This window comes from Charadrius vociferus, unplaced genomic scaffold (assembly GCF_000708025.1).
Source record: "Charadrius vociferus isolate BGI_N301 unplaced genomic scaffold, ASM70802v2 scaffold663, whole genome shotgun sequence".
NCBI classification, from domain to species: domain Eukaryota; kingdom Metazoa; phylum Chordata; class Aves; order Charadriiformes; family Charadriidae; genus Charadrius; species Charadrius vociferus.
Window position 1 is genome coordinate 713,085 of NW_009647670.1, and position 16,819 is coordinate 729,903.

A 16,819-nucleotide genomic window follows, 5' to 3' on the forward strand; every position below is an offset into this window, starting at 1 on the left:
GGGGAACGGTTTGACACGGAAAGAGGGGAGATTTAGGTTAGATATCGGGAAGCAATTCTTGACTGTGCGGGTGGTGAGCCCCTGGGGCAGGTTGCCCCGAGAAGCTGTGGCTGCCCCATCCCTGGAGGTGTTCAAGGCCAGGTTGGACGGGGCTTGGAGCAACCTGGGCTGGTGGGAGGGGTCCCTGCCCAGGGCAGGGGGGTGGGACTAGATGGTCTTTAAGGTCCCTTCCAACCCAAACCATTCTATGGTTCTATGTGTAATGGGTCTCTTTAGTCGTATTTGTGCTCCATTAGCCCCAAAATACAAACTTACTTTTTGCAGCACTCCAGCGTTCGTTAACACCCACTGCATGGTACCACTGCACCATGTTCACTCACGTCTCGTGCACACTGCTGCGATGGTATGGAGAGACCTTAATGTAAGCTCAGACCTGCTCTGCTCTTGCAAAAAAACTCCAGTCCACTAATAGCTTCGTAAGTTCTGAACAGCTGTCTTGAAAAAATATTTTTTCTGCAACTGATACATGTACTGAAATTATCAACAATGAAACATTTACATATCAGACAAGAAAAGTATGCCTATCGCTTAAAATCCATGTCATTTTTAATTCAAAGATTACCACCATTATTAAACTATCCAACTATAATAGATCTAGCAGGTTGCAATGCATGATTCATCTAGAAAGCTGTTTGGTAAAAATAGATTAATTTATATACAGAGCTGAAAAACACAATTATCTGTCATTACAGAACATCTTTAACAATCACAGCCAGATGAACACGTGTATTCACAGTTTGTGGGTACACAAATTGGCGTTCTCTAAAATGAAATAGAAGTTCCTGTATTTTTCTAGAATGAAGTGTATGCACTGGAAAACAATGAACTACCCTGACTGGGAGCGAGGAAAGGGTGACCGGTATTTGTCCTACACAGATTTTTCTTCTTCCTTGCATTGCTATTTTATGTCAGTACTTGATGACTTGACCTTCTGTTGCACAACAAGCACTAAAACCAAAAAATGTTAATTCTGTTTCCTTCTTCATCTCATGTAACTGCCACTGACATGGCAATACTGACAGCCAAAAGAAATTTCGATCTGAGCATTAGGAGCAGCTTATTTTCTGAATGAAATAAAACAAGTACAAATGTAGAAGTACACAGAAAGGATTCACTGATCACCTCTGTTGCAAGATTCAGTAGACAAACTAAAACATACAGTGGCAGCAGTTGTTTTTAGAAATTATTTTATGTTCTGGATTTGCAGAGAAGAGTGGAATTCATCAGGAATTAAATACTGGGACTAACAACACTTGAAATTACAACCAGTTTTCAAATGTACTACAGTTAGATTATCCTCTGATCAGTCAGTGCCTAGATCCCATAATGCTGAGACGCTCCCAACTTCACCTCCGGGGCTGTGGTTTCAGAAAAGTATGAATTTCTCTGGATTTATTTCTTCAATCACAAAATCTTGATAACATACCTTCCCTTATATTGTGAAGCTTAATGGATATACAAGATCCAGTGGACCTACTTCATGGAGATTTTCAACGAGCCTTTGATGAGGTTCTACACCTAAGGTGGTGGAAAAACAAAGTTGTCACGGGATTGGAGGAAAGGTCATTTTATGGACTTGCTAAAAGGTTACAGGGCACAAAAGTTATGGCTGTTCAAATGGCAGGAAGGAAAGAGCGCAACATAATGGTAATTTTTCAGGATAGTGAAGAGTTAGCAGTGGGGATTGGTGGGGCCAGTTGTATTCAATAACTTCATCAATGATCTGGAGAAACGAGCACCCACACAGTGAAGGCAATGCTAGACTTCTCCAGGTCTGACATACAGAAGGCAAATAAAGCCAGAAGGAGCTCACAAAAAGGTAGCAAATGAGCTTCTACATAGATAAACACAAGGCAATACATTTAGGGAAAAATAATCTAAACCAGACGTACATGGTGCTGAATTCACATCTAGCAGCTATCACTCAGAAAAGCAATCTTGGAGTCATCCTCGATGGTTCTATGAAATCATCTGCTTAGTGTGCAGGGGCAGCCAAAAAAAGCAAACAAAATAGTGGGCATCGTCTAGAGAAGTACTGAGAACAAAACAGAAGGTATCACTTTGCCACTATTTAAAACCTTGGCCCACCCCTCTTCTTCAGTGCAGTGCGTGGTTCTGCCTCCAGATGTCCAGAAGAACGTAGTGAAGTTACAGAAGATGCGGAAGAGGTCAACGAAAATGACCAAGGCAGTGGAGCATCTAACTTACATGAGAAATATAAAAAGATGTGAACTCAGCTTGGAGGCTGAGGATGATACAATCAAGAATCATAAAAGCAACTCAGTATTGCACCAAACTCTGTCATACAAGAACTAGTGGCACTCACTGAAATAAGTAAGAGGTCAGTTTAAAAGTGGTAAAAGTACTTCTTTATGCTGTCATTCGCCCAGTGGCTGGTTCGGCCCAAACCACGCCAACAGCGAATGGTAAGTATCTGTAATCTGTTGCCACAGGTGCTTAAGGAGGCAGATTGTACCAGGAAATTCAAAAGAGAAGAAAAATTAATGGCAATATGAACGAATACTACAGGCTGGGTCATTCTCTTTAACATCCTTAATCCAATTACAGCTAATGCTGCAGAACTATAAGGAATGCAAACAGCAAATATTAGCAAGGCTTATGTGCTGTCCCTAAATAACACCTCTTACTGCAACTGGCAGAGATAAAATGTCAGGCTCGGACTACTAGTCTGGCCCAAGAAGGTGGTTTTTATGCCCTTATGTTCCTTTTGTGTGTTCTAAGACAAAAGACGCTGAAGTTGCACAGCTGTTTTTACAGTACTCTGTCCAGGGTAAAACTACGAAGCAAGTCATTGTTTTTGTGGTTCATTTTTTTGACTATTAAGGCACACTTCGTCATCTTGCTCATTTTCCATTGTCCTGTGCAAAAAACATAGTCAGCACTATTACATTTACAGTTATCAAACAAGCAGCATAAAAGATTGAGAAATAACATAACACAAGCCAGTTGACCACAAAACAGATTTTTTAAAAGAACAGATATGCAAATCAGTGTCACCCTGATGACTACGAGCAATTCTAAACCAAGAAGATATTAACAATGTTATAGGAAATAACTGCTGTGCCTGTTTTTCAGTCCTTCCTTTTTACAGAAAACTAGTTTATCTTCTTTTTTTTCCCTTCTTACAGACTCCACACTTGGCTAAACCCATACTTCATCCAACATCCAAATGTTCAGCCTGTTTGCCTTCCATCAGAAGAGGCCATTTTGCTCACTCACTGAGGATTTGCAGTAATCAAAAAACATGAATCGGACTTCAAAACTTAGAAAGAATGGCCTAAAGAACACTGGACTTCAATTAGTTTTATTTGCTTTCTGTTTTCTGAGCCTGTTTGGCATCTTTTGATCCTATTTCCTCAAGAAACATGAAGTCCACAAACTGAAGAGTTCTGTTTGTGTTAGGGTAAACTGAAATTGTTGTTACTTTCAGTCAAGAGTTGAGGCCTTAAGAAAACTACCAGATGTTGCAAAACATATGACAAAATTGGAAGTACTGATAATACTGGAATAGAAACAACATATGAAACGTGGCTGAGTCTCGAGCTCAACTCAGAGTTCTGGCCAGAAGTTTCATAGCCAATAGAAGTAATCAGATAACAGTTTTCAATCCGTTCCTTCATGCAGAGAAAGCAAGCTGTGAAACTTGAGTTGGCATCCAGATGTCCTCTGAATTTTGTAGCTTTGATTCAAATTTCTTTCCAGAATGATACTGAGAGACAGAAGGAAAGAGAAATATTTGACGCCACCTATGAAGGCCAACAGTTTGGATGATCCTCTCACTTGTTAGATAGAATAGGTTCTAGGACTCCTTGTCTGAATCTGTTTCAGTGTTTTACACAAGTTTCCAGATAATTTAAGGCACTATGTGTTTACCTCCCTTGTCATAGATTCAGGCTTAGTGTAACACTGGATGTTTCCGTCTCTTCACGCATCTTTTCAGTGGGTTTACCACTTTTCAGTGGCAGCGGTGGGGTGATGAAATTCCTTCCCCTCCTCTTCCACAGGAACCATCACATCATTCCCTGGAAAAGACTCTGTTTCCTGCTCTGGATAGTGCACTGTCAGTTCCTCTTCCGTGTTTTCCTGGGCATCAACACTACTTTCACATCCTCTAACAGCACAGTTCTTGCCACTAGGCACTTCTGGAACGTACCCCACAATAACTGTGTCGGCGTTCATGATGTATATTTTTTCTGAGGAAGGAAAAAAATAGTGCTGAGTGTAGTTAACAGTCATTGCTGACCCTAAAGATGGTTCCTTTCCATGCACAATTTTTTATTTGGTGCTCATTTTTTCTTCTTTTTCCCACCTTGTTCTTTTTTAAATCAGAGGCATGCAGATCAAGCCCATCACCATAAAAACACAGAATTCACTAACCCACGAAAGTTTTTGGAATTCACACATTATAAGTTGTCTATTTCATTTTTTATAAGGTGCTTTTAATTTTGAAATCAAAGCACTGAACATACTAAGTGATAAAGAAGGCCTGCACATTTTATACTACACTGTCTGGTTTTGGATCACTGTCAAAGGGACTCTGGGCATTTTAGATCAAGTAGATCTAGCTCCATGTGATGAAGCCACTGCACTATAGCTAGGACTACAGGAGAAAGACAGATTAGAAAATGCAGTAAGAGTCTGCAAGACAAGAGTCTGTTAGAAGAAGCAATTAACTGGGATCTGGGCAAGATAGATATGGACAATCCAAGACTCATGATCCCGCTGTTTCAAGAAGCAACAATACCTGCATTAAAAGCAGCCTTTGACCAAGGATCGGCACTGTACAGATTCTGGGTAATTATCTGGTCTTAGGACCAGCAAAGAAATTAGCTTATTTTCAGCAGAGAATCAACTACAAAATTTTCTGGGATAGACTTGAATCTTGCGTCCAACTTGCTGACTCTGCCCTTTTACAAAAGGTAAATAAGGCCTTTGCTATGGTTTGGACCACTACATTTTATTCAGAAGGATGCTGCGGATTAGACACTGTAAGTTAGTGTTCACAGTTGCTTAGAAATATTTCGGTATGCTAAGTCAAATCATCACATTCATTCCAAGTCCATCACTCAGAAAAAACAGAAAGGGCATTAAGTAAGGAAAGGTCAGCTCTACTAATACCAAAAGCCCCCTTCAAATGCCTTCAAAATTGGGTTTGGAAACATTGCCAGAATGTCTCATGTAGACTGTGTCTCAGATAACAATTTTCCCTGTGCAAATAAGCTTCTTTGCCTGACTTTATCCCCTACACTATGCCATGGTCAAAGACTTTATGGGAACCTATGAGAGACAAATTTCAAGCTATTACTGTGAAACCAAGAGAAGAAAATGATAGCTTGAGATACGTGAAGTACAACTCTCATTAAGTATTAGAGCATCATTTTCCAGCTGATATATTTTGGATTTCAAACTTCTTCTGCAAATTTACATCTTCTGAAACAAAAAAGAGGAAGAAGAGCAAAGCATTTTTTCTGTCAGGTTCATAAGTGACTAAGGCAAACGTGAAAAAAAGAAAGCATTACATTCAAATGAATAGATATACCAGAATTTGTGTGTCAAAGGTTCTGGAGATTCAGCTATCTTTGTTAGAAGCTTTGGACACTTTGCAGCTTACTAATAATCTCAGAATGACATTATGTGCTCATAGTTGAAAAACTGAAAAGGTAAGAGGAAAAAAGAAGAGAAGCAAGACTCACCAATTCGATTATTTGTGTGGTCTCTCACTCGAGAATCGACAGGGCAATCTGGGGCATTTCCATTGCACTGTGTCACATCAGTCAGACTCAGATCAGGACTGTATGATTTTTCTGTACTGGAGACCAAGTTATTGTTGGTTTCCAAAGGGACAGTCCTGTCAATTAACTCCTTCTCTTCTGGCCCACTGTCAGTAGTCAGTATGATCTTCTGCCAATACAAAGAGGAGAGTAGAAGTGGAGTGAATGTAAAAACAACACTGTGAAGACTGCAATAGGTCTACACAATCCTTCCGTGGCAGTCAGAATAACATAATGTACTTCACAGCACCACTGTCACAGGGATTAAAAAATTCCAAAGCGCCTAACTGACATGGGAACTTAAGTTTCTTTGAAGTAGGCTCCTGCATCACTTAAGGCCATATTTAAAAACAGTGTTTCTAAGCTAAATTCACAGATTTTTGATGACATTTTCAAGAATACCTCACTTCCACTGAAATCCAGTTTCCCGGACCTGCTTGGATGCTTTAGTAAAGTCCACTGCCTTGTCTGCAATTTAGATGCCGATGAACTTTTGTAAATCCACCTATTTGTCATTTTGACACTTCGCCACAAGTCTTAGACCATATGCTCTGCTGCAGAGGCCGCTATCCTGTAACACAGTAGCAGCTGCGTTCTGGGGGGCTCAAGCTCAATAGCACTTTTCAGCAAAGAGTATAACATCAGTAAGAAAGACAGATGCTGGAGACAAGTTTTAAGGGATTTGCTCAGAAAGGACTTTAAGAAGATATTTTTCATATTTAGTTGTGAGATAAGTATCAGAGGACAAACCTGTACAGATGTGTAGTCCTACAGTGAGAGAGTCAAACAGTTAAAACTGAAAATACATAGTTTAACTTCCTCTTAGATTTTGCAAAGACCTACCATGTTCCTATGGAAGAACAAAACAAGCCAGAGTTGCCTCAGCAGAACCTCAGAAGCAGGAGAAACAAGCTCAGAGTAGCTATTATATGGAGAATTGATTACAAACAGTCCTTTAAAAGAGGAGCCAGACCCAGGGAGAGGCTAAAGGTCCTGCATCACAAATTTCTGATGGTTCCTAGCTCTGTTTCTGTTTCCACAAGGTTGGAAAAGAAAAAAAAAAACAAACCCAACATAGTAAGATTTTTAAATTTGCAATTTAAAACTCTTGCTTATGTCTGACTCTCTATGAAAGCAAGAGAGGAAGCTCCCTACAACTCAAGAATTAGCAATGTCACACTGAAATTATGATAGCTGATCGCAACCAGATTTACTAGAATAAGTACTATCTTATATATGTGCAGATGTACAACATTTTAAAGTAAACTGATTTTCAGAAAAAAAGGGAACAGTCTAAAGAGTGTTTTAGCAGATATGGACATTTAAAGATAAGCCTAATAAACTGAAAAGACACAGAGGACAAAAGTTTCTGTAATATCACTGGAAGTGGGAGAATCAAACAGAGCTGTGATTATTTCAGCAGCTGAGGATCTGTTTTACCAGATTGACTGATATTTCTCTTGTTCATCTGCAAACTATACTGTTACACCAGAAGCTGGTCCTGATGGAAGGTCTTCCAGACAAACAATACCCACTGTGTACCTATAGTCATCTGCAAAGAGGGGAGGCGACATGCAGGGAGACAGAAGATGACTACAAATCCCACTTGTGCGACTGAAGGAGTAAGATAAGATGGGACTGACAGACAAAGTTCTCCCAGAAGGTAGAAAAGTCATGCTCGTCCTGTGATTTTGGATCTTGTCCCATAGAATGCAACACAAATGACATAAGACTAAACCAAATACTCCTTCCACAAGCAAGACTGGCAGCATCACATTAACACCATATTAAACATAGCCCAGGACACAAAAGTAGCAAGTCTCATTGCTGTACCATCACTAATCCTAGAGGAAAGGCCAAACAAAAAGGCTGGCACTCTTTAACTGGGCATTTAAAAATATCATTATTTACATTGGAATGGAAAGTGATCTGTTTTAGAATACTGTTCACACTTACTGCACATTTGTTCACTAGATCAGAACCTGCAATGGAAAGAGGAAAAATTATCAGAAGAAAATTCACAGCAATCACAAGAACGTTAATATTTGCTCTGAAATATCACCTAGCCATGTCCTAAACTACTCTACTGCCTAACCCACCTGCACTATGCTTTCTCTACCACTGAGGGCACACTTACATGACATGGCTAAGGCAAACCAGCAACATATTCCTGCCAACACTGTGAGGTCCTGCTCTCCCCACAGCACTTTGTGGCCATCCCTATCATTCTCCCCACACCACAACTGATATTCATCTAATGAAATGATGAACCGATTAAAATTTCTAGATAAGCGGAAGACAGACTTATTAAAAAAAAGTTAAAAAATAAAAGTTAATAACTTTCTACTGAATTAACAAGTTGGACTGGTTCATCATGTAGTCAGCTGAATATTAAGGGGATGGGATTTTATGCAAGGATGGAGGAAGGGAACACCGGGGAAAGAAAAGAGGTGGGAAGAAGGGAGTGTACAGCATCCTTCTGCTGTTCCATGAAGCTAGATGGGCTCAGGCCTACTATACGATTTCACCCTCACTTGCAGACATCTTTATTTTCAGTGATTCAGCTCAATAATGCTGCACAGTAACAGTTTCTATTGTGTAAGGCAAGTGAGGAAGCAAAAATTCCATTTTGAGAAAATTAAGGTGCACACAAGAGGTTTTAAATTGTATTTTTGAATAAACGAGTAGAAAAAGCTCTGATGTGCGGTGATTCGGAGAATCTAACCCAACAGAAGAGAACAGATCAATCAATGGAAGTGCTGAGAGGGGATTCGTTAATTTAGCAAAACGTGTACTCTGGAGGATCTGTACAGGTTGCTATGGCTAACACCCACTTTTTTCAGAACATATCTCCCACATTTGAGTGCCCAGAAATTAATTGGGCGTTGTTCCAGTAAAGCCTCCATGACACACTGACACATGGCCCAGCCATTCGGCTGCAGTGGGAAAAAAGTGCCATCTAGTGGCTTGTGACATCCAGAGCGTCACCTGCCTGTGCATGGCAGCCAACAAGACTGGTCTTTTGCATGTCAGCAAAGAAAAACATTTGACATTAAAAACTTCCACGTTTTAAACTAAAATTCCATAAAATAAAGTTCCATATTAAAACTATCCACTTATTCTTTAGACATATGGATTACAGTTCCTGGTCCATCAGTCACTTACCTTGAGATTTGAGCCTGGGTTTGTGTGAAATGACGGAATGCAGATGTGCTGATAAAAGAAACCATTCATTTAGTAAAACTCATTGTGGAGCATACAGGCTCTAACAGCTTTACTACACCCACAGGTCTACAACCAACCTACAACAGGCACGACCTGCTTTCTATAAAAGAGGGAATGTGGTTCCACAGGTGCACCCCACATGTAATTCTAGGTGAAGCTGAAGAGATTCACCATCAGTAAAAATTACTCTTTCTTTCATGCTCAAAGTCCAACTCTATCCCAGGAACCAACAAATACTCCCAAAACACTTCAGATATCATTTAATATTAGTGTCTGTGATGAGAGAAGAAACCACTGGTTACCGTTTCCCCACCCAGCTTGTACTATCTACCTCCATAAATTCACAGCTGCTTCAATCTTTCTCTCATGTTCTCTACCACGCTGCACAACCAGTTTGCCTAGAACCCTTATCTGGCCCACCTCCACCAGGCAGCAGCGAACATTCTCTTCCCCAATGACCTCCACAAAATTTGGAGATATTTGAGTTCCCAGTTGGCATATACTTGGGAGATCAAACGGCATGCTATGTATTACAGCTTTAAAAACTCACGCTTTCCTTTGAGGATGAGGATCCGCTTCTTGCAAACCTTCCTTTTCCAAAATAACAGCATGCCCACAAGAAGCACTATCACAGAGAGAACCACTCCCCAAAGAACTAGACCTATAGCACAGAAAGGGAAAGGAAGTACAGGAAAGGCTACGAAAAGGCAGAGGGGGAACTATTAGTAGATCTCTGTGTTTGGACATAGAACCATGGACAACATTTCACAAATTGCAGGGGATTTGCAGGAAGCTCCCACAGAAAAATTTCATTTACCAAAGTTCTATCCAAATAAAACAGGCTAGACAGACTAAATGTTTTATCTTTGTTACCTCCTATTGTTGTCTCCCCCTTGGCCGACGTAGGAGAAGTGCCAGTCACAGCTGTCTCCTCATGAGTTGAACTGGGGTTTTCAGTTGTTCCGGCGCTTAGAAGGATACTAGCAATGGTCACCAGGTTCTCCTCAAACCTCCTTAGCTCAGAGTGATTTGTTTCATCGCTGAATCTCATGGACAAAGTGCTTGGGGTGAGGTAGGTGGGCAATTGGTCCAGGCAAACCTGATCATGTGTGGCATTTCCTTTGCTTAGTGCTACTTTGTTTAACTCGGCACAGCTAGGGAATGAAAGAGAACAGCGTATCAGTGACAGAGGAAACTGCCATGGTACAAGATAAGAGTATTTTCCATGTGACAACCATCCCTTTAGTCATTTTTGTACCACCTGCATTTATTGCTTTAAGTGAAAAAGTCATTAAACTTCTTCTCACCCCTGGTGGCATTAATTCTTGACCTGTATGCAAACCCGATACTCACAGGCGCGTATAATTCCACTGTACTCAATAAACTAAAAATGAGGCAAGAGGGATTCCTTCCTTCCTCCAGTACAGAGCTGTGCAAGAAGTATAAAGAGAGGCCTTCTAAACTCTGCACATAGGCCCAAAACTATCCTGTTGCCTCCAAGATGAATTTGTATACTTTACACCAGAAGTGACAGGTGTCCCTTTTTGTCCTTTATTAAGTTTAACTAACTGGTAAGTCACTTGAAAGAAGTATGGACTTACTTTGTGTGGGGCTTGCAGATGTCAGTGCTGGAATTTTGATCAGAGAAGGTCCCAGCAGGGCACTTTTCACAAGTAACATCAGTTGTCGAGGTGCCTGAATAAAAATAATGACTGAGGACAGACCAACCAAAAGGCACCTGGTCCAGGCCTATGGCCAAGATCAGAAAAGGTAAGCCAGGCAGGCGGGAATTCCTACCTCTGACTTTAACCCCAAAACCAGGCTTGCAAACAGTGTGCTTCTGGCATCGCATGCAGGTGTTCACAACAGGGGTTTGACAGAAAAGGCCTGGGCGGCACTCACACACGCGGCTAGAATTGAAGGAGCAGGGCTCTTTCTCCACAAGGTCAGACTCTGAGGGGAAGAAACAGATGCAGGAACAAAGGATCACCCTGCGAGGAAAACACGAAGCAGGGGCCAAAGCTGAGCAACACCAGTTCAAAGGCTCAGGAAGCAGAACAGGCTGCCGGCACCCTTCGTGACGGCAACTTAAGTCATGAATATTTGGGGAAACTTGTAGACAATGGCTTGTAATATAAGACAGAAAGCAGAGATCAGACTTGGATAGCATCGGATGAGAGAATTTTTAGGAAGTCCCAGGTCACACAGGAAGCAACTCTGATTATGCGCAAGGTAGCATTCGGCTCTCTAAATCAGTAACCAAGGATGGATAATTGTGCTGCTGGAAATTCTAAATTAATAAAATATAAATATATATAGAAATAAAGTACAAATAAAATATATAGAGAGAATATTACTGTGAGGCATGTGTGAAGGAAAGCAAACCTTTTGCGCATGATACACAAGCGTCACATCGTGGTTTTTGAGATGCTTCATTCACATATTGTTCAGGTCCACATCTCATGCAGTCTTCATCTGGGTCCCTAGGACATGCTTTCTTTTTAACATAGCCTGGAGAAAGAAAATCAAAATATGCAGGATACCTGTTCAGAATCACAGGAGACAACCATTCTGAAGTGTTCTTGTATGCTCATTTACCTGTTAGGCACACGAGCCCAGTCTTCTCTTTGTACCTGTCCTTTGGTTTCTCTAGCACATTTTTGCCTTTCCCATTCAAGTGTGAAGGGATCACAGCTGTCCTGTTACAGCAGCACTGTGCACGGTATTATCACAGTCAGTATGGACTGCTGCAGAATGGGCATGTGGCAAGTCACTTGCTGACAGTTAGAAAAGACCGCCAAGTCTGTAGTGAGGGCAATACTGTCCTGCCAGTACTAAGTTCCCAGGCAATTGGTTTTCATGTTTTCTTCTTGACTATAGCAACCGAGTCCTGGTAGTTTGCTACCTAAGGCATCACTTTTCCTTTCAAAAGCTGCCAGAATCTCCTAGGTGCATGGATTCATGCCCCATCTCCCATGTTCAGACTGCGAGGTTACAGGATGGTGCTCCTTGAGCTGTGCCCTACATAGCCCAGCAGGGTTGCAGGAGGTTGCTTTCTGAGCAGTCCTGCTAGTTGTACAGTTGCCTTGACAGTTGTGAGATGGTTTCATTTTCCAATTGCTTTCCTTTAACAAATCAAATTACAAATGTACGTTTTTCTGATGCTGGATGTATATGCTACACACTTTCTCTGCTCAACACTTCCAACTCCCCTGTACTCATCACTCACAGTTTGAAAGCATGCTACCCTGGATTTTGTGGACCTGTATATATGCAGCATGCGTGAAGTTGAGCAGCTGGCTGAATTAGATGACCTCTGGAGGTCTTTGCCAAACTTAACCTATTCTATGACTCTGTGTTTACGTCCAGTAATCATTTTCTAGTGACAAGGTTTTAAAAGGATCCGTCTGGCAAGCTAGGTACAATAACTAGCTAGGAGTATGGGAAAGGCTGGGACAGAAGAATTCCTAATGTTTCAGCTCCTGAAGCAACAGACGGGGAATTCTACCACTGGCCATAGTGCCAAAGAAAGGAGAGGTGCAGTGGTCAGCTGTGACCTTGTGGCTTTGCCAGGAGGTGGAAGTAACTACCGGGGGGTAAGTTGCAGAAGTAAAAGTAAAAGCTAAAGCAGCAACATAAAGATAGGCAGAGTTAAGTGTTTCACAGGTGGAAAACAAAAGGAGAGAAAAGAATCCCAGTTTCAGCATTCAGCCTGCATCACCCAATCACAGAATCAACCACAGGGAGCCGGAACCTGGCAGGGAAGTAACTCACCTCATTTTGGCAAGCCTGATGTTGGAGTGCAGGTAAAAACAGCTGTGCTATATTTGGCCCACTAAATACCACCAGACAAGCCTGACCCACATCACTCCCACCTCCTCAAATCTACTTGTCTTGGACTATTCTTTTCAAGGCCGGGGCCGACTGCTGAATCTCAGCACTCAAGCTGCACGTGTGTACCTGCAAGTGTGTGTCATTTTCTCCTTCCTCATCCAACGACCCAAAAGCTCTAACTTCAGTTATTTGAGATTTCCTGTACACATGGGTCCCTTCCTTGGGGGATGTGTGCCCCGGTGCAATAGCTTTGACGCTTGCCTAACAGTGTCTTCTGGTGCTGCTCTCCACTGATTGTCTTCATAGCTCAACAACCAGAGCCTGAGCAGTAGGAATACCAGCTGCAATCCCCTGTACAGAAAAATGTACTGACAGTAAGTAGATGAAGTAAGTGTTTTAAGTGTTTTTCTTTTGTCAGTATGTGCGTTCATTCACTCCTGAAGATTTGCTGTTAACTGTGGGTGGGAAATTATCTTGACTGTTGACTGCAGCACTATCTTGTGGAGCTGGGTATCTGGTTTAGAGTCTAAACAAAACAACAGCCAAACAAACAAAAAAAAAAACCCATAAAGAGAATAAACAGAACTGAAGTGGAATACCAACTTCTGCAAAACATGAGCTGTTCTAGCATATACCATTATTTCCCATGAAAGTCTGTTTCTCCCCTTGACAGGAGGGAACTATTTTGTTCTCTGATGACAGAAAGAAAATACTCTTCTGGTATCCCAGGTATCAATTCTTATTTTACCTGCACAAGACTTAAGTACATGAGAAGAGATGTGGCAACTGTAGAAATTTATTAGGATGATCTTTTGAGGTTTGGTTTTAAGTTTATCTTGAAATTGAACTTGAAATTAACTTTGAAACAGAGGATGGCTTGCATGTGAGCCGCTGTGCTCATACTGAAAGCTGTACATCTGTGGGCTGGACCACCAAGGAAAGTAAAGGCCAGGCTGCATCAAGAGTTCGAGATGCTCCACTTTGATTACATGGAATTTTAGAAAAGCTTCTCTTTCTTTGCAGTGAGCAGTTGAGTTAGTAGCAGATATGAATAGGTTACTGCTTGAAGGAGTAGTGGGAGACTAAAATGAAAAAGGATTCTTATGAGTTTCTGTTGTGAAGGAGGCCCTGGAGGATGTGAAGAGATGTCCAAGACTGACATGAGGATGTGGTAACAAAATGAGTTTCAAGAAGAAGCTGAGGTGAAATGATTGAGACTGGTGGCTCATTACAGCCAGATGTAAATCAGATCTCTGCTTTTCACAAGACCTCACTGTGACACCTGTCATTATGGGAGCTTTTGCAAAGTATGGTTTTGAAGGAGAAAAGAGCTATTCTTGGGACTGGCTCAGAGTAAGATCCCCACTCCTTTTCTTCTTTTACAAGACTTGTTTTTCCATCCCTTGGTCTTGTTTACTTATACAACTTCTGAATGATTCTAGTGGTGTGGCCAGCAGCACAAGATGTCGCAGTGGGAACCCTGATGTAACTGCATGCAAATGCTAGCAACCACGCGTTAAACCCCTCTTTATTAGCAGAGCACAAATAAATGTCAAAAATTTCCTTTTAAAAAAAAAAAAAAAGAAGAAAACACTTATTTAAGAAGATATTGATGATGGTGAAGTACCATAAAATGCCCCACCCACTGAGGGGGTTTTTGGCCAATAGGGGGAGTTTCAGACATTTCCAGAACTCTTGTCTCACCAAGGTGTTTCCTGCTCCTGACCTCATATGCCTCTGAGTCACAACTAGCTTCCAGCAAAGCTCACTGTGTCCCCTGACAAGGGGCTGTTCCCTTTCTCATGTGAGATGCTTTCTAAACTGTTTTGACTATGAGGATAATGACAGATTTTCCACAGCATCATTTTATTTTTTTTGTCTCTGATCAGAAACTTACTTAGCCTAATTTCACTGTGCTATTTCACACTCTGAGGTAAGCTGAAATGAATTCTTAGACCTGCCTACTTCTAACTACTTCAGAGTGTCAAGTGATAAAAAACACATTAAAAATTCTAGTAAGTTATCTAGTTAGCAATTTACAGATTGTTTGCATGCAGACTGAACAGGAGCAGAACAGTGGTGAACAAGTTCACTTCTGGATCCACACTAAACAGCGATTCATGAAATTGCACTTTTCTTCAGGGACAAAATGCAATTCTGCAGATACACATGGTTCCTACTATCTCTACAACTAAGGCTCCATGTTAATTGGACTAAATTATAAACATACTGACCTGAGGGACACTGGTAACAGCAGCTTCGTGAAGATTCATCATAGAACCAATTCTCAAGCGTATCACAGGAATGAGATGGGGTTAGTGATTTCTAGAAATTGAAAGAGACAAAAGACACAATTAGAAAACAACTAGTTCCGTATTAGAGCAGATCCTAGTATTTGTCTCAAGTGAGGGGAGCTGCAGAAGGTAAAAAAAACCCTGCAGGTTTTTGAAAGTTCAACTGTCCCCAAAGCAATTAAATTACTGTTGCCTATATGCTTAAGCAAAGATTATGATATTCAGTGTATTCAGCAATAATTCAATATGTACCTTCACTCAGCAGGCTCTTTTCTCTGAAAGTCATTTAAACATAGGAATGGAATAATAGAATCACAGAATGGTTTAGGTTGGAAGGGACCTTAAAGACCATCTTGTTCCAACCCCCCTGCCCTGGGCAGGGACCCCTCCCACCAGCCCAGGTTGCTCCAAGCCCCGTCCAACCTGGCCTTGAACACCTCCAGGGATGGGGCAGCCACAGCTTCTCGGGGCAACCTGTGCCAGGGGCTCACCACCCGCACAGTCAAGAATTGCTTTCCGATATCTAATCTAAATCCACCCTCTTTCAGTTTAAAACCGTTCCCCCTCATCCTATCGCTCCCCTCCCTGATCAAGAGTCCTTCCCCAGCTTTCCTGGAGCCCCTTTAGGCACTGGAAGGGGCTCGAAGGTCTCCCCAGAGCCTTCTCTTCTCGAGGCTGAACCCCCCCAACTCTCCCAGCCTGTCCTCCCAGAGAGAGGACAACTCCCTCCCTTGCAGCATCTCCAGGGCCTCCTCTGGCCCTGCTCCAACAGCTCCGTGTCCTTCTGCTGTTGGTGGCTCCAGAACCAGAGGCAGCACTGCAGGGGGGTCTCCCCAGAGCGGAGCAGAGGGGCAGAATCCCCTCCCTCACTCTGCTGGCCACGCTGCTGGGGACGCAGCCCGGGATGCTGGGGGCTTTCTTGGCTGCGATCGCACGTTGCTGCCTCATGGTGAGCTTCTCACCCACCAACAGCCCCACATCCTTCTCCTCAGGGCTGCTCTCCGTACATTCTCCACCCAGCCTGGATTTGTGCTTGGTATTGCCCTGACCCATGTGCAGGACCCCACACTTGTCCTTGTTGAACTTCACAGGGTTCGCACATAGCCCAACCTGTATATCAAGCATTTCAGCGCTCAGAAAGGAACTCCTTGTTTCATACAAACAAAAGGGTAGTGGCATTGCCCCACAAAATATGTTTTTCAGCCAATGTTCCGAACACTGTTTGAAAACCAGCTGCAGATAAGTTTGTCTAATAGTCTGCATCTCCTTTAAAAACCTGGCAGCAGTTAGCAAATTAAACAAAAAAAAAAGGCTAAAAATTGCTGGCCTGAAATGATCCCATTTTAATTTGAGATAAGGATTCTTTAGAAAATAAAAACAAAGAATCTCTAACATCTGTAACAGATTTCCAGCTCTGTGTGCACTGGAATAAGAGGTGGTGTCATCTAAATCTAGCTAGACTGGCTGTAATCCACAAAGATAATTCTTGTTTGCAGCAAACAGGTCTTTCTGTTCAGTTATTTATACAGTCATAATGCTTGAATTTAGTGACCTAAAGATGTGTTTATTATAAAACAATAAACTGTTTTACTTATCATTTAGGGACAAATCCTA

General features: G+C 41.8%; 2 protein-coding genes across 2 annotated transcripts in view; both read right to left on the reverse strand.

Moving 5' to 3' along the window:
- Positions 1–370, reverse strand: part of TNFRSF1B (tumor necrosis factor receptor superfamily, member 1B) — a 16,786-nt gene extending 16,416 nt beyond the window's left edge. Inside the window, exon 1 of the mRNA XM_009881085.1 lies at positions 316–370. Within this exon, the coding sequence (XP_009879387.1) occupies positions 316–370 (55 nt within the window). The remainder of the gene's footprint in view (positions 1–315) is intronic.
- Positions 371–2,869: 2,499 nt separating this feature from the next.
- On the reverse strand, positions 2,870–16,153 carry TNFRSF8 (tumor necrosis factor receptor superfamily, member 8). The gene is made up of 12 exons (XM_009881086.1): positions 16,076–16,153; positions 15,146–15,236; positions 11,463–11,588; positions 10,875–11,030; positions 10,679–10,772; positions 9,993–10,231; positions 9,628–9,738; positions 9,018–9,065; positions 7,809–7,834; positions 5,775–5,982; positions 4,031–4,274; positions 2,870–2,939 (listed from the first exon to the last, which is right to left on the reverse strand). Exons 1-12 carry the CDS (start codon positions 16,151–16,153, stop codon positions 2,870–2,872), a joined length of 1,491 nt encoding a protein of 496 aa, XP_009879388.1.
- Positions 16,154–16,819: the final 666 nt, after the last annotated feature.

Excerpts from the sequence above, each read along its gene's own strand:
- TNFRSF8 (XM_009881086.1), bottom strand. The coding sequence starts at position 16,153 with ATGAGGCAGCAACGTGCGATCGCAGCCAAGAAAGCCCCCAGCATCCCG. Across the intron at positions 11,589-15,145 it reads CTGTTACCAGTGTCCCTCAG|GCTATGTTAAAAAGAAAGCA; the intron begins GTCAGTATGTTT and ends TTCTTTCTCCAG. Across the intron at positions 7,835-9,017 it reads ACCCAGGCTCAAATCTCAAG|GTTCTGATCTAGTGAACAAA; the intron begins GTAAGTGACTGA and ends TTTCCATTGCAG.